The following is a 26,276-nucleotide window of genomic DNA, read 5'->3' as shown; positions in this document are numbered from 1 at the left end:
AAGTGGAAGTGTGTGTGTGGGTGGACAGCCTGGCGAGCTGTTGCTAACTTGCATCCACTCCTGTCCTCCCTCCCATTCTCTCCCTACCCACAGCAGTTTAAAAGCGTCAGCATGCTTCAGTTCGGCTAGTACCTAGCCAAAGTCGGCTAGCCGAATCAAACGAGTGTGCTCACATACTCCCTTAAAAAACGTTCACTTGAAAAACAAGAAAAAAGTGGCCATAGTAGGCCTACCGTTTGTCAATTTTGAGATGCCATAGCCAGTATACACTTCCTCAGAATATACAGAATTCATCTTCGAAAACTCAAGAAGTTTGTCATTAATTTTGTCGTTTTTGCCTTGGAGATGTTTGGTGCAGTATATCTCAATGAAAAAAATGTGTATAAAAACGAGTCCTCTCTCGTTGAATGACAACAGATTTTTATTGAAGAATCCCTACTGTTGACCAATTACCGATGAAGGGGCTTAGACTTTGGCTCCGAACACTGGCTTGCCTCAAGAAAAGATTTGAACATGCCCTAACAACCCTCACCGAAGTCCCAAACTAACAAAAACGTAACAAAATATGTCATAATATATGCACAAACTATTCCGAAATGTTTTGTCTGGGAAGCATGTGGATGCCTTTACTCAGCGATCAAGTATGCCACACAGGGGCGCAACTTTGGTTTTAGAAGTTGGGGGACATAATGTATTTTTTAAATTTGTATTATTATAATTTGGGGGGGATAAACACTCCAAACAGCCTACCCAACCGCTCGGAGGTGTCCGCATGGTCCTAAAGCACACCGTTGCCTCATTTGTATCACATTCCAATTATAAAACTGTGGGGGGACAAAAATGCAATTTCAAAATGTGTGTGTGGGGGGGGGCGGACATGTCCCCTCCGTCCCCAGTGAAAGTTGCACCCCTGATGCCACATATGCCCTACACCCTCAGGGGAGGCTTTGGGGGCTGCTGCAAAATTTAAACCCATTACTGAAATGTCCTAGAGCCAAGGAATGTTCTCCATCTGACATTGGAAGGTTGACTTCACCCCACTTTAAATAGACACATACTGTATAAAGAAAGTGTTTGCCTGTAAGTATCTCAGGCTGAAATGAATGAAGAATTTACAGGAAAACTGAACTTGAGAAGATTTAATGAACAAAACAAACTTAAACTGAATGGGTAAAGTTGTACCAAAGCCTGCTTGCAAACCAATACAGATGGAATGGTAGGATATCCTGCATGCTCTTTTCTTTGAGGCATGATGACTTTAGTTGAGTACAGAGTCACAGCTGACAAGTCTGTTGATACTGTATCTCATTTTATTAGGCTACACATGATAACATCCCACTGAGCAAAAATGTGTTGAATCAACATTGTTTCCAAGTCATTTCATCCCCAAAAATGTAATGTGATGAGTTCAATTAAATGTCAACCAAATGTAAATCAAAACTAGATGGTGAACTGACATCTGTGCCCAGTGGGATATATACATGTATATCTGTAGATATAGGAGCATCTAGTGCCTATAGAAAAAAATGCAATAGAGAATAGAAATTCATAGTTAATTCACTTTTAATATACTTTTTTTACAGAGGAAAATTAGACACACTGTATAACTTTATGCATATGTAGTGGACTGTTCAGCACCACGTCTACCCGCTTATCAATACACCGGTGATTAGGTCCATTTGACTGTCAGTCCAAGGTTATAAAGAGGAGGAGTGACAGAGTACTGTTCTTGCAGCACTTAGACCTTACACAATCACAGATGAGATGACTGTCAAGTAGCCACGGCTATAGGCCTACACCAGGGGTATCCAACAGGTTGATCGTGAGCTACCAATAGCTCGCAGCCCACCTATGAGTAGCTCAACAAACAATTCTGAAAGTACATGCAATTTTAAAGTGTTCCACCACAAACTGTCATAAATAAATCTCACAATTATCAGACACCGTAAGCTCCCAGCTACTACGCAATCAAAGCAACATTGACATTATCCCACTTGTGGGTTGACAGAAATACTTTCCCCAAAACCTTCTCAATTAAATGTTAACTGCAAATTAAAGGTATATAATTTGTATCTATTTTATTTGTTATTTTCTAAATTTGCCATGAAATGAGCAGTAGAGGTACAGAACCATCACTAGACCAGCACATTAGACAGCACATTCCTCACTTGCAGATGAGCAATTAAAGGGCCAGATGTGCAATTAAAGAAATGCACTCAAAAATCCAAATGTGTTCGTTTTCTTCCAGGCGTAAAAAATACAATATTTTGATGTGATTTAAGCATTGACATGGGCTGTTTCTCCATGAACAATTGTAATTTTGAGAGTGAACAAAAAATAATAATATCTAAAACCAGGAAAAATCTAAATATAAAACAATTTGGGGAAGAAATCACAGATTTTATAGGGCTCCCCTTAGAGTTGTTTATTACAAATATTTTACCAGGTATACTGAGAGTGAAAACAGTGCAATACTTTCTCTTCAAGGACCCGAGGAAGAGATGCATGGGAGAGGAGAAGAGAAGAATGTGCCTATTTGAAAGCTAGAAAAAAAACTAGCCACATGTTTCGTTTTTTAAAAGTAGCTCTCATGCTAGAAAAGGTTGGAGACTCCTGGTTGGTAACTCCTGGTTGGTGACTCCTGGTTGGAGACTCCTGGTTGGTGACTCCTGGTTGGAGACTCCTGGTTGGAGACTCCTGGTTGGTGACTCCTGGTTGGTGACTCCTGGTTGGTGACTCCTGGTTGGTGACTCCTGGTTGGTGACTCCTGGTTGGAGACTTCTGGTTGGTGACTCCTGGTTGGAGACTCTTGGTTGGTGGCTCCTGGTTGGAGACTCCTGGTTGGTGACTCCTGGCCTACACCAATGTTGGAAAAGTGACATTATTACACTAATGAACTTATATTTTGAGACATTTTACAATGGGTCACCAAGTTCTTTATCGTGATTTTATTATCATTTGTGATCTCGCAATGGATGTTTTTGGGGCATATACTGTAGGTCCATTAAAGCTGTGCGCTGTGAAGGGGGGTGATTTGACTCAGCTATGAACTGTCAAAGCTTCTGTCCAAGCTTGGGGTTTGTACTCCTGCTCTGGGGTCTTGCAGCAGGGGAATGTAGGTGTCACTGTGACAGGAGCGCATGGCATTGTCCCACACTCCGGACGCGACACCGACTGATCTGCGCTGTATGTGGGGCCCGCTCTCCTCTGCACATGCCTCGCTGGAACGCAGCGCCATCAGTTCGATCTCGTGTTTGGCCGCGGTCTCCAGCACCTGCTGCTTATTGTAGAATATGACGAAGTTGTTGATGATAGGGTGTATGGGCAGCGCGATGGCAATCACCCCGCAGAGGAAGCTGACGGCCGCGTTGCACCGACCCAGCGTGGTCTTGGGGTAGATGTCTCCATAGCCCACGGTGGTCATGGTGATGACGGCCCACCAAAAGGACTGCGGGATGCTGGTGAACATGGTCTCCGGGTGGCTCTGCTCCAAGGTGTAGGCCAGTGCCGAGAACAAGAAGACGCCCACGCCCATGTACATGAGCAGCATCCCCAGCTCGCTGAAGCTGCTTTTCAGGGCCGAGGTGAGAGTCTGCAGCCCAGAGGAGTGGCGCGCCAGCTTGAAGATGCGCGCAATGCGCATGATGCGCAGCGCCTGCACCGCCTGCTGCACGTTAGCCAGCTCCATCATAGCCGTGCCCAGAGACGTCAAAGTCAGCACCACGTAAAAGGGCATGATGGCCATGAAATCTATGATGTTCATGAAGGACAGGACGAATTTCACTTTATTCGGGGACGATATCAAGCGCAGAACGTATTCAACGGTGAACCAGCCGATACACGTGGTCTCGATGGCCTCCAAGATCGGGTGTTCCATGTGATTGCCCTCAGCGTCCTCCACCTGCAGGTCAGGGATGGTGCCTACGCACATCACCACCGAGGAGATGAGGATGAAGAGGAAAGATACTATGGCGATGACGCGCGCGGACAGCGACGACTCCGGCTTCTCCAAAAGCTTCCACAAGCACATTTGGAAACATTGCCAGCCCCTGGCAGAGGGGTCCCCTTCCCGGTCGACCAGAATAGTTTGAACCTTCTCGGCAATCTCTGCAAGCTCGTCCTCCGCCTCCTGTAGGTCGCCTTTACAGCAATCATCCAGGAAATATAAGTCGATTTTCCAGAACTCCATCTCCTTTACGAAACAAATTGGACAGATTCCCCGTTTAATATGTATCTCCCCATAGTAATACAGCTCAATTATACACTTAAACGCGTCCGGGTCTCTGTCAAAATAAAATTCACCTTTCCCTGAGTCATAGTCGTCACAAAGCGAGGATAAGTCCTCCAAACACCCCTTGGAGGTGTTCCACAGTTCCGCTAGTCGGGTCTCCGGAAAACGGTTCAGCACATCCCCACACAACACCTGTATTACTCCACCGATGTTCAGGACAATCCCGGTCTCCTCACTGGCCTCCGAGCCATTGCAATCAGCATATCGCGTCCTCGTTATTCCCCACATACTTGTCCGTGTAGCCTATATTGTTGATTTACTCCAAGAAAATCTGAATGAATATAGTTGGCCTGTATTAATGCAACTAGTCTACGCTAGGATACTTGCGTAGGAAACTGCGTGCGTAAAAGACTGCAGAACATCAAAGGAAAACGACACGTTTTCAGATCTCCTTAAATGTTTGACACAAATGTATAGGCCTATAGGCTAAGCTTCATTCGAACCTGGAAAAAATCCACATGTATCTTTTGCGTATAGCTGTAGCAAGCAATGCCGAATGAACAGGCGTCTCTTCTCCCACTAGTCCGTCATCAGAAAATAAGAGAGCGCCTCTGTGCCTGCTGATAAAAGTTGGACTACTGTGCATCAGAGCGCAGTCTTGCAGAATACGCGTCACAACAAATATAAATATGTGAGGCTGCTAATGAATAGTGGAGTAACTAGAGGCAGAGAGCTACAGGAAAGTGTGGGGGAAGTGGGAAGAGAGCTGTAATAAATTGTGTTCTATGGTAAAGAGACGACATTAGCCAGGAAACGGACATATACACATGGCAGAAAATAGTGTCCCCACTACCAGTCCAATACCATTTGTCTATTTCCTCATGGAGGTAGCCTACCCCAAGGGTAAAACAACAAGCAAATCTGTCTCAGGCTAGCTTTTGAAAAATGTTTCGGCTTGTGTGCACAAATATATTGCCTGTCAAGAAAGGTAAATCTCTGTTGTCAAGGAATACATTTCAACAAGATATGTTGCAGTGAAAAAGGAGATTTTTAATGGCCATATTATGGAAGGATGTTAGGTTACCCAAGTGTGCGTAAATGCGCAGAGGCATAAAGCAACAGTCTTGCCTAGTATCTCCATCTAGCGACAATGAGTTCACATTGCAATCACGAACCACATAAATTGGTTTGTTGAATCAATATTAGCCTATATATTCTCAGTGTTGGGAAGTAATCAACTACACGTAGTTCAACTAAACTAGATTTTGCAGAAGCTTGGTGGTTGTTGAACTAAATTCAAATGTTTGTAGTGTTTTGAGTCGTTATTTACTTGTTTTGACATGTAGCATGTAGCTAACTACTCGAACTCCAAACTACGTTTTTGCAAAAATAAAACGGGTGTAGGCAAACATTTCATTTGTTCCGGTATCAGACTTGCCTAATTATCACTTAAAACATTGTTTTTGTGTAGGCTAAATTACACATTCTGTTAACACCTGACTCCAGAGTGTTCTGTTCTTGCAATTTGTAGTCTATGATATTTCAGATTTAGATATGACAATTTTTTACTAAGTAGTTTGTATGTAGTGAATGATGTACTTTTTCTTAGTGTAGCCTAACTTCTTCCAGTGTGAAGTAATTGGTAGCTTGGTAAACTATATTTTCAGAGTAGCTTCCCCAACACTGTATAATTTATTGATTTAAGCAACAAACAAAGTCCGTCTTACTGTAGGCTTAAATGCTAAACTTTGGCTCATCTAGAAATGCCCCCTGTGCAGTTTTTTTTTACACTAAGAAATGTGTAGGTATTTCAACTTGAATAGCATAACCTACAGATTTTAGGCAATCAATCATTCAAATAAAATAAAATAACATTTATTTATATAGCCCTTCGTACATCAGCTGATATCTCAAAGTGCTGTACAGAAACCCAGCCTAAAACCCCAAACAGCAAGCAATGCAGGTGTAGAAGCACGGTGGCTAGGAAAAACTCCCTAGAAAGGCCAAAACCTAGGAAGAAACCTAGAGAGGAACCAGGCTATGTGGGGTGGCCAGTCCTCTTCTGGCTGTGCCGGGTGGAGATTATAACAGAACATGGCCAAGATGTTCAAATGTTCATAAATGACCAGCATGGTCGAATAATAGTAAGGCAGAACAGTTGAAACTGGAGCAGCAGCATGGCCAGGAGGACTGGGGACAGCAAGGAGTCATCATGTCAGGTAGTCCTGGGGCATGGTCCTAGGGCTCAGGTCCTCCGGGAGAGAGAAAGAAAGAAGGAGAGAATTAGAGAACGCACACTTAGATTCACACAGGACACCGAATAGGACAGGAGAGGTACTCCAGATATAACAAACTGACCCTAGCCCCCGACACATAAACTACATTCCACATCATAAGAACTCAAGTGGGGGTCTCCTAAGAACACATCCAAATATTGGATAACTTTAGCAATATGGGAACCTTAAGCATATGCAACAAACAAAGCAAAATCATTGTAAGAAATCACATGAAAAAAAATCATTTTTAGATTTGAATCTATGGTGTTAAGACTACTGAGCTTCGTTGTGGTCATAGAAAAAACCTTGGAGTGAAAGCAGGGCCGGTCCTTGGCTTCTACCGCCATAGGCAAAACCAAAAAATGCCTCCCCCTCAGGATGTTGAAATCAAGTTCATTTTCGGTTCTGAACCTAAGTTGAAAATACTTATTCTCCTGATGTTGAAAATACATGTTTTACAGACACTGAAAATACTTATTTTACAGATGCTGAAAATATATTTTTTTCCGGGTGTTGAAATCAGGCTCATTTTTGGTTCTCAATGAAAGTTGGACATAAGTCATTTATAGACGTCTATGTTTGGATCAAAAATCAATGTCCGTGGCTGTGGAAATCAAGGCCGGTCCAGAACTGCACCAAAAAAGACATCTAAAACGGCGTCGGTCCGTGCTTACTGAGGTGTAGCCTACAGTGTTGCCTGACATTGGATTTTATGAATGCGCTGGTTGACAGAAATGGTCATTATTTTGGGGCAGAATTATGTAAGGTGTTATGTGTTGTGGTTGGAGGTTCGTCTCGGTCAGTTTATAGCTCAGAAAATTCCGCTCTCGTCAATCTTTCGCCATAGGCGGTCGCCTAATCCTGCCTAATGAGCGGTCCGGTCGTGACTGAAAGCATATTGGCTCTCCACCATGGCTTTAACTCTCCACATATCTTCCTGTGATTCTTTTACACGCCATCCTGTACTGGCTGGGAAAACTACACGTCGAGTTCTGATTGGACGTGGCGCGGCACAGCCGGCAGGGAGCCAATCAGCGTGGGCCACGGTAAAACATTTCGCCCTCTCTTTTTGTAGCGCTGGTCCTTTTCTGCAACAGAGCTGCTCTGGACAATTACATTGGACTGGTGCTCAGAGATCCGCTGGAATCATGAGAGGGCTTTTACTTGGTAAGAAAGTCTAAACAGCTTGTTCAGATTTATTAGTATTATATTGGTTTGTAGTTAATGCCATTGTAAAAAAAGAACAAAGCTATTTAGCTAAGGTTCGGTCATGGTGGCCATAGGATGTATCCAAGATTGCTAGCTGTCAGACGTTAATGCTACTGAATCAGATTGTATTTGGATTCACTCTGGCAATATTAGTTAACTAGTGACAATGACACGATGGCTAAAAGACGACAAGCTGAATTAAAACCTGATGAAATGGGTTCTGGATTTTAGACTAGTTAACCATTTTAACCGTAGCTAGCTATTTAGAGTTTGGCTTGATGTGCCAACTTTTAATTTTTTTAAATGTATTCTGCTGAACTGTAGCCTATTCCCTACATAATTGAAAGTTTGTATGTATTAGCAATCATTTCAAGCTACCAACATGGTCTTGGACAGTGTTTGTTTGCACATGCAATATGACAATGTACATACACCTCACACTCAGCTCCTCCTTTCCTCTGCCTCTTCCCCACCAGGTGTTTTGGGTTGTTCCCTGGTCTTGATGGCCCAGGGATTCTACTCTGCTGCTGATGATGTCGTTGAACTCAACCCCTCCAACTTCAACCGGGAGGTTCTTCAGAGCGACAGCCTCTGGCTCATTGAGTTTTACGCTCCTTGGTGAGTGGTTGAATCTGATGGGGGGCCCAATGAGATACTGAGAACTTAGCCACAAGGGTTAAATTGCCACCAAGCAGCTAGCGTTGTATGAAATCTCTTTATCCCAATAACCTGTCAAGGAGGGACAAAATAGTTTGTAGACCTGGGGTGCATTCAGAAGGTTGTAACGTTACAGAAAGTTCGGATAGAGATGTATTTTGAAGAACAGAAAACATTGTCTGTTAAGAAGAATAGAGAATTGTCAATAACATTTCTACAGCGTTCTCATCACTGAATACACATTGATATAGAAGTTCAAATAGTAGCTAGTAAACACATCGTCCCTTTGGCATAAACTTGAAGCAAATGCACGCATCCTGGCTGAAAAAACATCTGTGGCAGGTCTATGCAAAACCAGACTTGCTCATTATCACTCGGAGTGATCGTATTTGTGTAGACTTCACTCTGCTAATGCAGATGGATATAAGGCTGTGTGTAGTCTGGTGCCTGGAACAGGAAGACTGTTTTTCTCCACAGGTGTGGACACTGTCAGAGCCTGACTGCTGACTGGAAGAAGACAGCCACAGCCTTGAAGGTAAACTCTACCTCTGTTATTAGTGTCACCTATATTACACCAATATTATTTCAACTTAAGATGTTGTAATTCAACTTGAAGTTGTTTTATTAACGTGTTACGTCACTAGCTACATAAAGTGCACGTTACTACAGTTCACTCCACATGTCACTAGCTACATAAAGTGCACGTTACTACAGTTCGCTCCACATGTCACTAGCTACATAAAGTGCACGTTACTACAGTTCGCTCCACATGTCACTAGCTACATAAAGTGCACGTTACTACAGTTCGCTCCACATGTCACTAGCTACATAAAGTGCACGTTACTACAGTTCGCTCCACATGTCACTAGCTACATAAAGTGCACGTTACTACAGTTCGCTCCACATGTCACTAGCTACATAAAGTGCACGTTACTACAGTTAGCTCCACATGTCACTAGCTACATAAAGTGCACGTTACTACAGTTCGCTCCACATGTCACTAGCTACATAAAGTGCACGTTACTACAGTTCGCTCCACATGTCACTAGCTACATAAAGTGCACGTTACTACAGTTCGCTCCACATGCAACCATCACATCTGTGCAGGACCATTTGATAACTATAAGCAGTTGATCACTATACCACATTCACAATAAGCAGCTGCATCTTTTACTGCTACTGCTTGTCCATGTCATGTCCTGGGTGTATATCTTTCTGGTACAAAACAAATAGAGATCACCAGCGCACTATGAGCTATACTAATGAGGGATGCAATGACTATTTCTGGCAACAGTAATGATGATGGTGGTGACATTGACTGTAACCTCTCGCTGTCCCCCAGGGCATCGTTAAGGTCGGTGCGGTGGACGCCGACCAGCACAAGTCCCTGGGTGGTCAGTACGGTGTCAGAGGCTTCCCTTCCATCAAGATCTTTGGGGCCAATAAGAACAAGCCTGATGATTACCAAGGTACGTCTAGTAGCTGGGCCTTTCCCTAACTTTAAAGGTAGACTCAGATATGACATCATAAAGCAAACGGCATCATCCTCAGGCTCAATTCCTACCACATGTAGAGCCGCTAAATGGCATATACAGTATTATGATGTCATATTGACGTTACCTTTAACATGGACCAGGGTTGTGTTCATTAGGGCACGCAATGGGAAACATTTTTAAATGCTTTTCAATTGAAAAGGACAATCTGCGTTTCTTATTGGATCAGGTCCCTCCCTGTTTCAGTCCATTTTCTTCTCTTTGGTGCCTAATAAACACAACCCTGTGTTGTATTCATTAGTGCACACGCATAGCAAAACATTTTTGCAACGGAAAACAAAAACAAGTGTTTCTGATTTGACACATTCGGGTTATCCCTTTCTATTTTTTGGTTAGTTTTCTTCCGTTTAGTGAATACAACCCATGTGACTTTCTGGCAATATTTTGTATTTATTGAACCTTTATCTAACTAGGAAAATAAATTCAGAACAGATTCTTATTTACAATGATGGCCTACCAAGAGGCAAAAGGCTTCCTGCGGGGACGGGGATAAAAAAAAAAGAAAGATGTAGGACAAATCAACCATTATGACAAGAGACATCACAACACTACATAGAGATCTAAGACAACAACACAGCATGGCAGCAACACAGCATGGCAGCAACACAGCATGGCAGCAACACAGCATGGCAGCAACACAGCATGGCAGCAACACAGCATGCAGCAACACAGCTTGGCAGCAACACAGCTTGGCAGCAACACAGCTTGGCAGCAACACAGCATGGCAGCAACACAGCATGGCAGCAACACAGCAACACATGACAACACAGCATGGCAGCAACACAACATGGCAGCAACACATGACAACATAGCATGGCAGCAACACAGCATGGCAGCAACACAACATGGCAGCAACAAAACATGGCAGCAACACATGACAACATAGCATGGCAGCAACACAACATGGCAGCAACACAACATGGCAGCAACACATGACAACATAGCATAGTAGCAACATGGCAGGAGCACAAACATTTCGGCACAGACAACAGCACAAAGGATAAAAAGGTCAAGACATCAATGTGTTCAGATTGCTGGGCTCTAATGGTGTTAATAATCTCCCTCCCTCAGGTGGGCGTAGTAGCCAGGCCATAGTGGACGGAGCCCTGAATACTCTCCGTACTCTAGTGAAGGACCGGCTGAGTGGCAGGTCAGGTGGTTCTGACAACAGCAGACAGGTAACTACTACTGACGCTTCGGCTGGGTCATGTTCAGAATGGACAAAACGTTTAAAGTGAAATATGGAGGTACTGGCTGTCCAACAAGAACACTAGTTCTTTTCCGTCACAAAATGTTTTGCTACATTGTACCCTAGTGAACATGAGTCCGGTGTCCTACAACATAAATTTGGCCAGATTTAGCAACGTGTTGAAAGAATTGAATATGATTACAGGGTTTTCAGAATCGTGTCAAGTCTTCTTGTTTAAACATTTTGCACAGAGTGTAAGCGGTACGTCTAAGTAAACATACTCTTTCTCCAGAGTGGTGGTGGTGGAAGTAAGAAGAATGTTGTGGAGCTGACGGATGACAACTTTGACCGGCTGGTTCTGGACAGTGGTGAAGTGTGGTTGGTGGAGTTCTTTGCCCCCTGGTGTGGCCACTGCAAGAGCCTGGAGCCTGAGTGGGCGGCTGCAGCCTCGGCCGTCAAGGAGCAGACCAAGGACAAGGTCCACCTGGGAGCCGTGGACGCCACTGTGCACCAGGGTCTGGCCAGCCGTTACGGGGTGAGCAGGAACACCCACCAGTCAGATACTATCAGTGTAGCATCACCACTGATGTCTGTCTGCGCACAACAGCAGAAAGTTCAGATTGTTCTACATTTATATATTTCTAACACTGATTTATATAGAAATACAGGAATCGTGTCTGCTCTATTCAGGACATTTATACCAGAAACGTCCAACAACATTTGCTTACCGAGTGTGGCCGAGGACTGAGGTTTTTCCCGTTTCTCTTTCCGTATCTGCAGGTCCGTGGATTCCCCACAATTAAGATCTTCAAGAAGGGGGAGGAGCCTGAGGACTACCAGGGGGGGAGGACCCGAGGTGACATCATTGCCCGCGCTCTGGACCTGTTCTCTGACAACGCCGCTCCTCCTGAACTGCTCGAGGTAGGTGTGCTGGTGTCTGTCTGGGGGTGGTGTGTCTGTCTGGGGGTGGTGTGTCTGTCTGGGGGTGGTGTGTCTGTCTGGGGGTGGTGTGTCTGTCTGGGGGTGGTGTGTCTGTCTGGGGGGTGGTGTGTCTGTCTGGGGGGTGGTGTGTCTGTCTGGGGGGTGGTGTGTCTGTCTGGGGGGTGGTGTGTCTGTCTGGGGGGTGGTGTGTCTGTCTGGGGGTCTGTCTGGGGCTGGTGTGTCTGTCTGGGGCTGGTGTGTCTGTCTGGGGCTGGTGTGTCTGTCTGGGGGTGGTGTGTCTGTCTGGGGCTGGTGTGTCTGTCTGGGGTCTGTCTGGGGCTGGTGTGTCTGTCTGGGGCTGGTGTGTCTGTCTGGGGCTGGTGTGTCTGTCTGGGGGGTGGTGTGTCTGTCTGGGGGGTGGTGTGTCTGTCTGGGGCTGGTCTGTCTGGGGGGTGGTGTGTCTGTCTGGGGCTGGTGTGTCTGTCTGGGGCTGGTGTGTCTGTGTGTTTGAGAGCATTAAAACAATAAGATTGTAACCTAAAAGGTTCCAAGATATTGTTTTTATGCCCTCCATCAAAGTTCAAATATATATTTTTATTATGGTTAACTAGAAGATAATCTTCCTCTTGAAGTTTAAGTTTCTCTTAAGTGTTTCTCTCTTCGATTCTTAATTGTGTGTGTGTGACTCTCTCAGATCCTTAACGCAGATGTCCTGAAGAAGACCTGTGATGACTACCAGCTCTGTGTCATCGCTGTGCTGCCCCACATCCTAGACACAGGTTAGATGGAACTACTCTATGCCAGTTTGGACCAGTTCTGACCAGTTTACTATACTAACTTCTATTATATCAATTTATGCTTATATTCTCAGGCTATTTGATATGGCAGTTAGTCATTGTACCTCATGACGGTACATTGATCATTTGGGATCTGTACAAGACTGACCTGTCTATTTCCTTCCTCTTGCCTTGTTACAGGTGCAGCAGGCAGGAACAGCTACCTGGAGGTGATGATGAAGATGGCAGAGAAGTACAAGAAGAAAATGTGGGGGTCAGTATATAGAAAGGGGCTGTGTTTGAGCGTATCACCGACTCAGCAGAATGACTGATTTTTACAAAAGATTGTATCCTAAAGAAGTACTCAATAGGATTTATTCAGTGCATTTGATTTCAAACTGTCTGACTGAATGAATTTGATCTCAGACTGTGGATGGATCAATACAACCCAATAGAATTTATTTAGTGTAATTTGATTATCTCTCTCTAGCTGGCTGTGGACTGAGGCTGGTGCTCAGATGGAGCTGGAGGCGGCGCTGGGCATCGGAGGGTTCGGCTACCCTGCCATGACGGCCATCAACGCCCGCAAGATGAAGTTCGCCCTGCTCAAGGGCTCTTTCAGCGAGACTGGCATTCACGAGTTCCTCAGGTAGGGGGGGCGCGCTGTCTGCTCATTTTGTGCTTTACACAGTATGGAGTAGCTCATGGATGCGTCCCAATTGCACCCTATTCCCCCTGGTCAAAAGTAGTGCATTATAAAGGCAATAGGGTGCCATTTGGGACCTACCCATGCCCAACTCTCTTCCTGGCGAGATACTGGATCTGAATGCTTCTGCTCCAAGATGATTTTAGTCTTTGTGAACAGCCAATCAGTATACAGTATTTCCACAGTAGCATTCTGAGGTGTATCTTCTCTGTCTCTCCTAGGGATCTGTCTGTAGGCCGTGGCTCCACTGCTACCGTTGGAGGTGGGGCTTTGCCTAAGATCAACTCAGTTGATGCCTGGGACGGCAAAGATGGAGAGGTGAGTGAGAAAGGTCAAAGGTCATGGGGTGGATGCGGATGTATTCCGACCATAATACAGTTTTGGCTGAACGAGGTGACTTGAGCTTCTTTTGAAATGGTGAATGGCTTTGGACAAGTCTTGCCTGGGGCCTATTCAGGAGGATGTAACGTTACAGAACATTACCAAACGTCCAGATAGAAATGTACAGTGTAGAACATATGTCAGGGAGGACAGACTCATTGAACACATCACAGGGCAGTATTGACTAGAAACCAAACGGACTGAAATGGCATCATCTGATATTGTTTTCTTTCAAAAACTTTTTTCTGTTGCAAAATGTTTTGCTGTAGTTTGCAACTGTTTACACTAATGAATATGACCCATATTTTGTATTGTCTGGCCAGTTCTTACATCTTTTATCCCCAGCTTCCTGTGGAGGATGACGACGACCTGAGTGATGTGGACTTGGACGATGACATTGGGAAGGAAGAGTTGTGAGAGCCCAGCTTTCCGGGCGGGCCGATCCAGACGGATACAGTTGGGCACCATCTTGTCTGTCTGGTCGAACTTGGCGCGACCCGTCTCGCCTCTCCCATGGAACAATGTGTAGATTGGGTCGCCCGGTTACTGAAGTACTCATGAAGAGGAAAGAAATGAAGAGCATAACCATGTTTGAATAATTCAGAAAAGTATCCTTCCTTTGTTACCTTGATAGAGCACAGATCTATAAGTGATAGGAGAGGTGAAAGCAAAGTTACCAGCCAATTTGACCAATCCAATCAATTCAGATCTGTGATTATTTAAAGGAAGGTAGAAGGTAAGGAAGTAAGTGTACATTTCTGAAGTATTTGAACAGGGCCAGAGAGACATGCAGCTTCTCACATCATCTCTGTCAAGTGGGGAGAGGCGTGGCCTGCAGGAGATTTGCCCGTAGAGAATGATAGAGATATTATCTAAGTCCCATTATGGCGTCTGAGTGCACAGGCAGCACCATTGAGGCAAACTCCATTTTGAAGTAGTCCATTTTCTTCTAGAAGTTGGCAAGCAAACTGAAAAGGTGCACTGCAACCTAGTGTTATGTTTGAACCAGTATAAAGCCAAAGTTGGCGATTACTGGCAACTGCAGTTATGGAACGTTTGCTCAAGAGTGTGTCATTCATTGGCTGATCCCTCCTGATGACCAGGATGGAATCATGTGATCCTTCCTTATCCCATAGGAATCCCCACCCAGTTGACTACTTTAAAATGGTGGAAGCCCTCAATGTCCATGCCAAAACAGGTTATATCCATCTAGAATCCTCTAAATCTATGACTTCGCCTTACAGACCTACTGAACATTATATTTTCTGATTTAGTCTTTTTTTTTTCTCGGTGAGAACACCAGTGATTTTACATTGTCTGTGCAGGACAAAGGGGAATGTGGGACTTCTTGTGTAGATTTTTCTTACACAGCTATTTTGATCGTGTGAAAACAAAATGACTTTTTTGTTAAAAAATAAAGAGAATAAAAAGTTACTGTTTCATTATTCATGTAAATTGCTGAGAATGACAAGCAGAGCTCAGGCACAGCTATAACCTCTAACCCTTTCACTAGACTGCAAGCGTGTATCTGTATTTTGGGTCACCCGCAATTGGAACCAACCCACTGTACTCATGACATCCCAGATACACAAAGTGTAAAAGCAGCATATTAGTGAAGCAAGACTTGCGTTGCAGAGCTTTTTTTTGTTACCATAAAGAAGTCTGAAGTAAACAACAAAGTTGCATTCGTTTTTTTATTTCTGATGTGCTTCTGGAGCAGCAGGCTAAAAACAACACGTTTTCGGGGTCAGGGTCCCCACAGTGTGCTTATTGGGACCTGGGATAATCCACTCTGTTGGCAAGCCCTGTGGAGCTAAACAAACCAGTGACTGCAAAACATTACAAGATACTGGTTTTAATACATCACTGGAACTTTCTGTACAGCTGGGTATTAAAACATTCATTTTCAAAATTTCTGTGCTGCAGAAACGGTATATAGTGAAAAACATTTTTGAATGTGCCTAACTAATATTACATTTAGAGCAAAGGTCACAATGAGACGACCCATGGTTTTTACATGTTAGTAATTTAGCAGATAATTAGGGATAAGTGTCTTGCTCAAGGGCACATCGACAGATTTTGTTTTTTACCTAGTCAGCTCGGTGATTCAAACCAGCAACCCTTCAGTTACTGTCCCAACGCTCTTAATTGTTAGGCTACCTGCCGCTCCAGGTTGACGTACAAAATATTGGTTTTGGTTGATTTCTTCTTACTGTGACACATCAGGGGGAAAAGTCATAATACTTAGTGTAATAATACATTCAGTACAAATATTTAGATATGGCACGTCACCTTGACTAAAGTACGGCAAGCAAAAATAAAACGTTAAGTAAAACATTTGCAAGGAAATGTCATAAGTCTTCAGTGGTACTGTGGGTGTAAAATTTGTTTCATGATGGAAAACATATATCGCTGTAGAATGCATGAAACCGCTGCATTGGGATATTGGAAACTGCTATCCTGGTCCCAGATCTGTTCTGTCTAGCCAACTCCATGCAATAGAGAGAACAAACAGATCTGGGATCAGGCTAGGGAACTACTGATGATGATGTAAACAACAAGACATGGAATGAGAGAATACAAAATGGCTGCCTGATATGGATATTGTAATGACAACTGTGCCTCTTCCACCTCTTTCTCATATGTGTGTGTGTGTTGGATGGGGGATGATACAGTGATCTCCACTTTTCTGTCTTCAGAACTATGTGTGTGTGTGTGTCTTCAGAACTGGCGAGAGGTCCCCTGGTCAGATTGCAGGAGCCGGACGATGGAAGGGTCACTCTTGGCACCTTTGATGAACTCCTCCAGAGAGAGTTTGCCTATAGTCCAGAAGAGACCCCAGGTTAGCAACACACACTACACTATAAACACCAAAAATCACATTATTTGCACAGCAGGGGGGGGAAAAACCTCGAACGAGGTCACCAGAAATCCATACTGTTTCAATACACAGACATAGCACATAAGAGCTCAAGTGAAATACCCATTCAAGACATACTGTAGGCTCGGGTTTTGTGGACTCAAGTTTGCACTGTAAATGATTGTCACTAGAACAAGTCAAAGAACAAGATGTTTAAAAGCAAAGAAAAACTCACCGTCTTTGTCTACGTCCATCTGTCTGAAGATTTTATCTGTCCGTTTCTCTGGCGTCGACTCATCTTCTGGCATCTTCATCACTGAGGACACCATCTTGTAGATGGCCTGCGGAAGGAAGAAGAATGTATCTTGGGCAAAACAGTTTCATTAAGCTCATAAGGTATTAAAGAGTTACATTCTTCAAGAATCAATGTGTATACAGTTTAACCATTAAACAACAGGGTAAATCACAAAAAAATATTCCATGTTCTCTGTCAGAATGGAACTATTCTGCAGTCAGGTTACCACCTGGAAAAATCCTCACGGGGTCTCTGGCTTTATAAAAAATATCAATGAGACAGGAGCATATGGTCTGAGGACACTTTAACAAGGGAATTTGTTTATTCAGGTTCGTTTGTATCAGCACCACACACAATCGCCTGAGCCAACACTGATACGGGACATGCTGCTCAGGCCACGACGGTGGGGAGAGCAAATATCACCATGTTGATAAAGGATAATAAAAGGAGAACAAGTAGCAGCCAATGTTCATGACTTGTGGTTAAAATATGTTTATGATATCACGGATGTGAGTAATAAAGAACATATCACTCAGATATACAGTAAAAGAAAGGTTGTAAATAGGAGAGAGAGATCCCGTCGAATGTCTTCCGAATCCACAGTGAAAAGTATGGCAATTTAAAGGTAGACTCAGCGAGATGACGTTGCAACGAGCAGCACCGCAGATATTGAGATGAGCGCGATGCAAGACTTTGCTCTCACATGGTCACACAGAGTATCTGCACGGGTGCGCTTCACGCTACAGTGTAGCTTTGGAGGAGAAAGAAACACACACCTGTTTAGGCGATGTGCTGGCTAGCAGAGTAGAACACTTGAGAAAGAAAAGAAGCTCAGATCCAGACAGCCTGTCTATCAAAACCTTGGTTATTCAATTATTGCATCTGAGCTCCTAGAGTGAGGCTTTCCTTTTCATTTTCAAGCTATGGGATCAAAACATCAAAGAAGTTTAGCCTTGTGATTAGTTGTTGCGGAAATTGACCGGATATTGTCCTGACTTTGTGCATGTAACGACATATCGACATGTCTACCATTTAATATGGCCATCTATCAGTCATTGTTATCCAAAGCAACGGACAGAACTATCAACATTGACAATGACACATATTCAGAATATGTGGTACATGCAGGAATCACACCCACAACCCTGGTACTGACAGCACCATGTACTGTTAGAATAAAAGCTGTTTCCTAGAACTAAACATAGTTCTTTGGCTATTCCTGTTGGGACTGCTACTCCTGTTGGGACTGCTATTCCTGTTGGGACTGCAATTCCTGTTGGGACTGCAATTCCTGTTGGGACACTCAATGGAAAAAAAAAAAAAGGTTCACTGAAAAAGGTTCACTGAGCCATCAGAACCACCTCACCTCATTGGTAGACTACATCTCACCTGTACAATCTCCAGCATCTCAGCCCGGCTGATGTAACCGTTCCCGTCCAGGTCATACATACTGAAGGCCCAGCGCAGCTTCTGCTCCAGGCCGCCGCGCGACGTAACGCTCAGCGCAATGATGAACTCCCGGAAGTCAATGGTGGCGTCGCCGTTGGTGTCGAATGTCCGGAACACGTGCTCGGCGAACTTGGAAGCGTCGCCATACGGGAAGAAGTTGGCGTAGATCTTCTTGAACTCTTCGACGGTCAGGTGGCCCGTGGGGCAGTCTTTGAGGAAGCCTCTGTACCATTCCTGAAGCTCGTGGTCAGAAAACTCTGTGTTCTCGCGCAGGTCGTTCAGCACTTCAGGACGCAGTTTGCTGTTCTGTTTCCCCATGACGAGCTCTCTGCAACAAAGTTTAGAACCTCAAGGGTCTTTCCTAGTTAAATTACGGTGAAGGTCTACTGGGCTGCTAGTCTTTGAACCTAATCTCCACCATGCAGGACTGCAGGTCCCCCTTCTGCTCTCCTCAAGATGTCTGTCTACTGTCTGTCTGGTTGCAGGTCCCCTTCTGCTCTCCTCAAGATGTCTGTCTGCTGTCTGGCTGGCTGCAGGTCCCCTTCCGCTCTCCTCAAGATGTCTGTCTGCTGTGTCTGGCTGCAGGTCCCCTTCCGCTCTCCTAAAGATGTCTGTCTGTCTGGCTGCAGGTCCCCTTCCGCTCTCCTCAAAATGTCTGTCTGCTGTGTCTGGCTGCAGGTCCCCTTCCACTCTCCTCAAGATGTCTGTCTGCTGTCTGTCTGGCTGCAGGTCCCCTTCCGCTCTCCTCAAGATGTCTGTCTGTCTGGCTGCAGGTCCCCTTCCGCTCTCCTCAAGATGTCTGTCTGCTGTCTGGCTGCTCGATCAATGTCCTCTTCCTCTGTTCCTACGGGAAATGGAACACTCTCATTAGTAACATCAAGTGAAACCAGTGATGGTGCGGTTTTGATTAAACCAATTTGTCTGGATGGTGTGTAATAACTTGAGATTGAAGAACCACCTCAAACAGCCCAATGTTGATTCACTGAATGATGGTTATTATAAACTGGGTGGTTCGAGCCCTGAATGCTTATTGGATGACAGCCGTGGTATATCAGACCGTATACCACGGGTATAACAAAACATTTATTTTTACTACTCTAATTACGTTGGTATCCAGTTTATAATAGCAATAAGGCACCTCGGGGGTTTGTGATATATGGCCAATATACCACTTTTAAGGGCTGTATCCAGGCACTCCGCGTTGCGTCGTGCTTAAGAACAACCCTTAGCCATGGTATATATACCACACCCACTTGTGCGTTATTGCTTAATTATAACGTTTGACCGAAGAGGCTTTGAACAGCCTATGAGCAGTGGCAGAGTGATACTGATAAGATGACAACTGAGATGCTCCGAGTGCCACTCGGGAGGGCGAGACCTGGTCTCCGAGGCAACCATTTGAATGCCCTCACGCGGTGAGAATTTATCGACCGTTTGCCATGCGATGGAAGCAGAGTGGCTGGGAGCATTCTAGGATTCAATATGTCAGTCTTGTCTCTCAAAAAGGTCAGCACGGCACAAGAAGCTGTTGTTACCTCAGAAGCCAGCCAACCATTACATAATCCAGGTAACTAGGTTAGGCCATGTGGGAGGCAGTTACCCACACAGGCAGGGGTCTTCAGTTGTATGTGTGTGTGTATGTATGTGCAAGGGAGAGTGAGGGAGAGAAAGAAAGTGTGTGAAAAGGAGGGGAATAACAGGGTATCTGGCATCACAGCATATTGGTTGTTTTTTTAACACAGATTCACAAGAGAACGCATCTAATTAGCCTACTGGGAAAATTGAAAGAAATTTGCCACTGCAGGGGGCTTCTTTGGCCTTTTTGAGGGCATCATTGTAAAAGTGTGTGTGTGCACACGTACGTGGTGTGCATGTATCCTTGTGTGTGAGAGAGAGAGAATTTGCAATAGAAAAAGTAATATGTATCAAAGTAAAACCCTAATTTCTAGGTAGGCTATACCATGGGAGCCGCGGTGACTGCACACACATGGCACACATTTAATGACACGTTATATAACACTTCCTCTCCCTGCACTTTACCAACAAAGCTTTTATTGGCCAGAGAGAGGAAAGGTCATATGATCCTGTTCTCTCATTACCTCTCTTTCTCTGTTTACCTCTCTTTCTCTCTGTCCTCTGAGGTTATTGGCACAGGACAGATTATACCAGAGACAGTAGCAGAGGACAGAAACTAATTGGGCTTGTGACTGTGCTCTAACAAGCTTCTCGAAAGGCCTCTTGTCTCGAGAGTCCTTAATGTACACAGTCCTTAATGTAATTTCCTGCAGTTTTCTCGATCTAAGTCGCAATGTAAACGGAGTGGATTGGGAGTAGCCTGAACTCTCCCTGTCACACCACTACTAGCCCTAGCTTGGTTTACAGCTGTGCAAAGCTGGGAATTAAACATCACAGACACAGACACACACACCCATCCAGAGCCCGACCGCACCCTCTGGCCCCAGAGTTTAACACCCCCGGGAAGCAACAGGCAACGCCTCCCCTGGACTGGGTCACATGGTCACGTGGACGGTTTTCCACGCCAGCTCACTGTGCTTGGCAGGGCTAGGTCAGACATAAACACAGGCGTTGCTATTTATTCCCTACTTGCACACAAACCCACAAGACATCCGTAAAGATTCCATTCCAGATAGAAATGGCTGTTATTTTTTTAACTTCTAATTTTAAAGTTTAAAAAAACGCTTAGTAGCCTACACTCCAATAGATGCCCATGAAATATCCACTTTATCAAACTGGTGTATGATAATGCATTATATAGCACAACACTATAGCAACAATGTCATATAGTCATTTTTTACGATTTTGCTGGATAGCAATGCAGGTTTACACACAGTGAAGGATGGGCATATGTTTGTTAAAAGCAATGTCTTCCTTTGCGGATGTCTTACTGAAAAGGAGCAACATAGGGAAGAACTGTAAGCCATGCGGATCTCCTCTCAAGCCTAGAACAATAAGTTCTACAAAATGGTAGTCATGCACATACCGTGTCAGTGGCAGATATCTACCCAGTCTGGTGCTTGGCAGGTTACACAGCATTACATTTGACAGGTGTTTTCACAGCTAGAACCTAATACTGCCAATTGAAATGATGTATTCAGTGCCATGAACAGAAGTTGGGATGGCAATCTAGCCCTGTTTTCTTGTGTATAGAAAGTATTTGGCTGTGATTCAAACAAACTGCAATGTTCACTTAACAGATTATTAATGTTTGAGCCAACATTCACAGCTTTTACCACAAAAAAATGGTATGAAGTGTGGTACCACGTCAGCATGTTGCAGTTTGTCTTTATCTGTCTTTATGGCATGAAGGTGGCAGTATAATGAATTTTCCCTTCCTCCTTGTAGACTTTATCATGGAGGAGATGGTAGAAAATGTTACTGACTGGTGCTATTTGGATTGCTGTCATACCTTGTCCATAGACTGCTTACAGGGTAAGCAAACCAATATGTCATTTGGGTGAACTATCCCTTTGCTATTTTTCCCCATTGCGTTCCAACAGGTATTCAAGCAGGTGGCGTCACTCCTATGTGAAGTGCAGACGGTTCATTGTGCTCTCTGTTGTAAGATGATGCTTTTTTTTACCAACCAGAAGAAATGGTTTAGTTTGCGTCTTTTCATATGCCGATAGAACCACACTTTTGATTTGTTTGTGGGAAAAGAACAGGCCTCACTAAGTTCACATATGAACTCCAGTGACATCCATTAGGCCTGAGATTGTGAAACTGGTTGTCCCCTATTAAACCTAGATGCCTTCCACAGCACGTTCACACCATGAGCAGCCCCGTGAGATTATTATTTCACATTCAATGCTTGCGTCCCAAAAGGCACCCTATTCCTTATTTAAGTCTAGTGCACAGCCCTCTGGAACCTGGTCAAAAGTAACGCACTACATTGGAATAGGGTGCCATTTTGGACACAACCAATGTCTGCCTTTCCTCTCAGTAACACGGCAACAGTCTTTCTCTTGTTGCCCTGGCTCTACCACTTACTGTAGTCTGTAGAAGCCCCCCCTCCATCCCGATCAACCCTTTACCCAATAACCATGGCTGCCGTTGTTCCACCTTTTCCACTGGCTAATGAAAATATTTGCACAGCTTCCAGATTCCACACGGCATGCATTTCCACGACTGGGGAGTCCTGTCCCACCTCTGACCCCCAGAAGTTCCACTCTCTTCCATTTCTAACGGTATGTAGCAAATCATCAGGTCCAGTAAATCACACATGACTCTAGTAACCCCTAACCCCAGTGTTGGTGACTGTTGCCTTGGAGCTCGTTACCTTACACATGGCCTACAGGCAGGCTTAGTGACATCGTCAAAATCCGGGGGAGACCCCATCCCCTACAGGCAGGCTTAGTGACATCATCACATGCCGGGGGAGACCCCATCCCCTACAGGCAGGCTTAGTGACATCATCACATGCTGGGGGAGACCCTGACTGGTGTCAAAAGATTCCCCCCAACACAAAGCACCATCTCTCTCCGGCTGCAGTGAACCAGATGATCACACTCAAAACAAACAGCAGGCTGTTAACCATTTGGAGAATTCCCAGTATCCCCCAGAATAGCATTGTTGGCAATGGCGCGCAGTTTAATGATGTCTGTCAGGGGGTGTCAACATGCACATTTCCCATTGCTAACTACTGCTCCAGAGATGGATTGGACAGAGAAAATACTATTTTGTCCATCTGTATTTATCATAGCGTTTTGCTGGGAATGCAAATAGCCAATCCATCATGTGATGTGCTTGGGGAGAGAGAACCCAGTTAGACAGCGTACTGGCATTGAAAATCTCATTACCGTAGCATGCTGTGAAGCTGACTGGGCTTCAATTAAATATATAAATATGTAAATATGAACTCGATGTCTTTATGGAAGACTACCGTTAGTCACTCATTCACACCTCTCTGTCAAAGTTGGCTGTGATGAGACTTTTGAGAAAAGCTAGGTCAGGAGATGACCCAGTATTTGATCGAGGAGGGGGAAAGACATTTCCAAAACATTCTCACTTCCATCTGTGTGTCAGGTTTACTGAGGCAGTGTCAGAAAAGCATGAACTGTAGCAGACATATATAGTCCCTTGACACACCTGTCTCCACGGCAACACCATGGCGCTAAGGCTGACTTATGCAAGGGAGGAGGCTGTAACTAACGACTGGGGCACGTCTCCAACTGGGCACAGCATTCAAAGCATTGCAGATATGAATGGAACACATAGAACCACAGACACATATCTGAATTCTACTTGTTAGGAAAGAGGGTTCATTCTAGTACTAGTTGTACCTGATACATTCTGAACATCCTGTTCTGTTATCTCCAAATAAATGACAGTGACTTGAGAGAAAAAAAAAATTATTGTGTAGAATATGACACAATGTGATAATATCTGCTGGGAAAAAATTGATTAAATGTCTTCAACCATAATCCTCTCAATGTTTTTATAAATTATTTAATATTTCCAACAAAATAAAAAGCTATGACATCGACTTTGACTATTGCCACACCTTACATAAAGCAGATAATATGCCACTCTATTTTCCTAGTCCACAATAACTCCCATATGAGCTTCTCTCTGCTGCAGAAAACACCACTGTGACAAGATGTACAGACGCGTGATCAGATATCTAACCATGGCAAGAAAGTTGCCGATTTTAAACTACAGTCTGAAGGACGCACGATTATGCACATAAATGCATCGCCATATTGAGCCAACATCGAGCATATAAAATGATTAAAATAAATATCGAACTGTCAACAAACTCAACGTTTTATACTTAGTCCTGGCATACGATGTTGTGCTGTCGGCTGAAGATGGGTAGGCCTCTTCAGTCCGGTTGTGTCCAAGTTGCGCCTCAATACCGTTAACTTTTATTTCTAACGCTTCAACAGAAAAAATCAACTCAAGTAAATTAAGGTTACAATTACCTTGAGATGGTATAAGCAACCGTATTCAGTCTGAACATTAAACTATTGAAAGGACTACACAACTAAAAAGTATTTTTGAAGGAAGTTCTGTTTTAAAATATATTCAGAGATCAGGATAAACAACTTCTTCATGCAACGCTGGTTCCTCATTTTGCATGATATACGACACATACACGGCTGCTCTGCTTTACCCGGACTCGCCCAATTCTCTCGTGGGGGATGTCTTTTCTATCTAATAGCAGTCGTTTTACTTTTATACTGCCTCTTAGTGGCATTTGATAGGCTACTTTATTATTTTTTTTAAACCCTTTCCCGCAATGGAATGTATGTAGGCCTTCGGTAATACATTCTCAAATATATTACTGCCAAAAGGCCCCTCCTACTTGGATATAGAACAATCCACACTCGCTACCACAAGATTTGCTCTGCTGATACAGTAGCGGGAACGTAACAGTAACTGTTGGGCCAAGTACAAGCTGCAGGTCCAATGGAAGGATATCTGATCGGTGTGGGTATTTAATCGCACATTCTGGATTTGTTTAAACGTTTGGTGTTAGTCTTGCAACCGTATCATATTACACTCATTATTTATTTCATAAGAAGTTTGGACTACATTGCTATAGTAAATACTGTACTAATATAAATTCATAGGAACATTGCATTCTATGTGTCAATTCCATTGTTATGAAGTCAGTTAAAGGACCCTTGTTGAATATAAAAGGCCTAGGCCTATATAATTTACTTTAAGAATGCTCAATAAGGTATAAAGTCGTGGCCAAAAGTTTTGAGAATGACACAAATATTAATTTCCACACAGTTTGCTGCTTCAGTGTCTTTAGATATTTCTGTCAGATGTTACTATGGAATACTGAAGTATCATTGCAAGCATTTCATAAGTGTCAAAGGCTTTTATTGACAATTACATGAAGTTGATGCAAAGAGTCAAAATTTGCAGTGTTGACCCTTCTTTTTCAAGACCTCTGCAATCCGCCCTGGCATGCTGTCAATTAACTTCTGGGCCACATCCCACTGATGGCAGCCCATTCTTGCATAATCAATGCTTGGAGTTTGTCAGAATTTGTGTGTTTTTGTTTGTCCACCCGCCTCTTGAGGATTGACCACAAGTTCTCAAGGGGATTAAGGTCTGGGGAGTTTCCTGGCCATGGACCCAAAATATCGATGTTTTGTTCCCCGAGCCACTTAGTTATCACTTTTGCCTTATGGCAAGGTGCTCCATCATGCTGGAAAAGGCATTGTTTGTCACCAAACTGTTCCTGGATGGTTGGGAGAAGTTGCTCTTGGAGGCTGTGTTGGTACCATTCTTTATTCATGGCTGTGTTCTTAGGCAAAATTGTTAGTGAGCCCACTCCTTTGGCTGAGAAGCAACCACCCACATTAATTGTCTCAGGATGCTTTACTGTTGGCATGACACAGGATTGATGATAGCGCTCACCTTGTCTTCTCAGGACAAGCTTTTTTCCGGATGCCCCAAACAATCGGAAAGGTGATTCATCAGAGAAAATGACTTTACCCCAGTCCTCAGCAGTCTAATCCCTGTACCTTTTGCAGAATATCAGTCTGTTCCTGATGTTTTTCCTGGAGAGAAGTGGCTTATTTGCTGCCCTTCTTGACACCAGGCCATCCTCAAAGTCTTCGCCTCACTGTGCATGCTGATGCACTCACACCTGCCTGCTGCCATTCCTGAGCAAGCTCTGTACTGGTGGTGCCCCGATCCCGCAGCTGAATCAACTTTAGGAGATGGTCCTGGCACTTGCTTGACTTTCTTGGGCAGCCTGAAGCCTTCTTCACAACAATTGAACCACTCTCCTTG

General features: G+C 44.1%; 3 protein-coding genes across 7 annotated transcripts; 1 reads left to right on the top strand and 2 right to left on the bottom strand.

Annotated features, from left to right (window-relative positions):
- Positions 1-465: 465 nt before the first annotated feature.
- On the bottom strand, positions 466-4,944 carry LOC118398846 (potassium voltage-gated channel subfamily F member 1-like). The gene has a single exon (XM_035794609.2). It carries the CDS (start codon positions 4,517-4,519, stop codon positions 3,044-3,046), a length of 1,476 nt encoding a protein of 491 aa, XP_035650502.1. The 5' UTR covers positions 4,520-4,944; the 3' UTR covers positions 466-3,043.
- Positions 4,945-7,511: 2,567 nt separating this feature from the next.
- LOC118398845 (protein disulfide-isomerase A6-like) lies at positions 7,512-15,333 on the top strand. The gene is made up of 12 exons (XM_035794608.2): positions 7,512-7,674; positions 8,193-8,334; positions 8,851-8,908; positions 9,716-9,842; positions 10,998-11,104; positions 11,408-11,650; positions 11,896-12,036; positions 12,731-12,815; positions 13,014-13,086; positions 13,303-13,461; positions 13,740-13,836; positions 14,245-15,333. Exons 1-12 carry the CDS (start codon positions 7,656-7,658, stop codon positions 14,314-14,316), a joined length of 1,323 nt encoding a protein of 440 aa, XP_035650501.1. The 5' UTR covers positions 7,512-7,655; the 3' UTR covers positions 14,317-15,333.
- Positions 15,334-15,579: 246 nt separating this feature from the next.
- Positions 15,580-24,675, bottom strand: LOC118398848 (hippocalcin-like protein 1). 5 transcript variants are annotated; one of them, XM_035794610.2, is made up of 4 exons: positions 24,446-24,675; positions 18,444-19,347; positions 16,995-17,100; positions 15,580-16,718 (listed from the first exon to the last, which is right to left on the bottom strand). In XM_035794610.2, exons 2-4 carry the CDS (start codon positions 18,819-18,821, stop codon positions 16,621-16,623), a joined length of 582 nt encoding a protein of 193 aa, XP_035650503.1. In that variant the 5' UTR covers positions 18,822-19,347; positions 24,446-24,675; the 3' UTR covers positions 15,580-16,620. The 5 variants fall into 5 exon arrangements, with proteins under 5 accessions (XP_035650503.1, XP_035650505.1, XP_035650504.1 ...); XM_035794612.2 differs by having other exon boundaries at positions 18,444-19,341; XM_035794611.2 differs by lacking the exon at positions 24,446-24,675 and adding an exon at positions 24,286-24,434.
- Positions 24,676-26,276: the final 1,601 nt, after the last annotated feature.

The sequence above is a fragment of the Oncorhynchus keta genome, chromosome 19 (assembly GCF_023373465.1).
Source record: "Oncorhynchus keta strain PuntledgeMale-10-30-2019 chromosome 19, Oket_V2, whole genome shotgun sequence".
In the NCBI taxonomy this organism is placed as follows: Eukaryota; Metazoa; Chordata; class Actinopteri; order Salmoniformes; family Salmonidae; genus Oncorhynchus; species Oncorhynchus keta.
Note: the sequence above shows the minus strand (reverse complement) of the source record. Positions and strands in the feature narration are given on the sequence as shown.

What these genes read in the sequence shown, in the direction of transcription:
- LOC118398846 (XM_035794609.2), bottom strand. Translation starts at nt 4,519, where the DNA reads ATGTGGGGAATAACGAGGACGCGATATGCTGATTGCAATGGCTCGGAG.
- LOC118398845 (XM_035794608.2), top strand. An exon ending in ATTGAGTTTTACGCTCCTTG is followed by an intron (nt 8,335 to 8,850) that starts GTGAGTGGTTGA and finishes TTTTCTCCACAG; the next exon opens with GTGTGGACACTGTCAGAGCC. An exon ending in AGACAGCCACAGCCTTGAAG is followed by an intron (nt 8,909 to 9,715) that starts GTAAACTCTACC and finishes GCTGTCCCCCAG; the next exon opens with GGCATCGTTAAGGTCGGTGC.
- LOC118398848 (XM_035794610.2), bottom strand. Translation starts at nt 18,821, where the DNA reads ATGGGGAAACAGAACAGCAAACTGCGTCCTGAAGTGCTGAACGACCTG. An exon ending in AGATGCTGGAGATTGTACAG is followed by an intron (nt 17,101 to 18,443) that starts GTGAGATGTAGT and finishes TTCCTTCCGCAG; the next exon opens with GCCATCTACAAGATGGTGTC. An exon ending in GATGGACGTAGACAAAGACG is followed by an intron (nt 16,719 to 16,994) that starts GTGAGTTTTTCT and finishes TCTGGACTATAG; the next exon opens with GCAAACTCTCTCTGGAGGAG.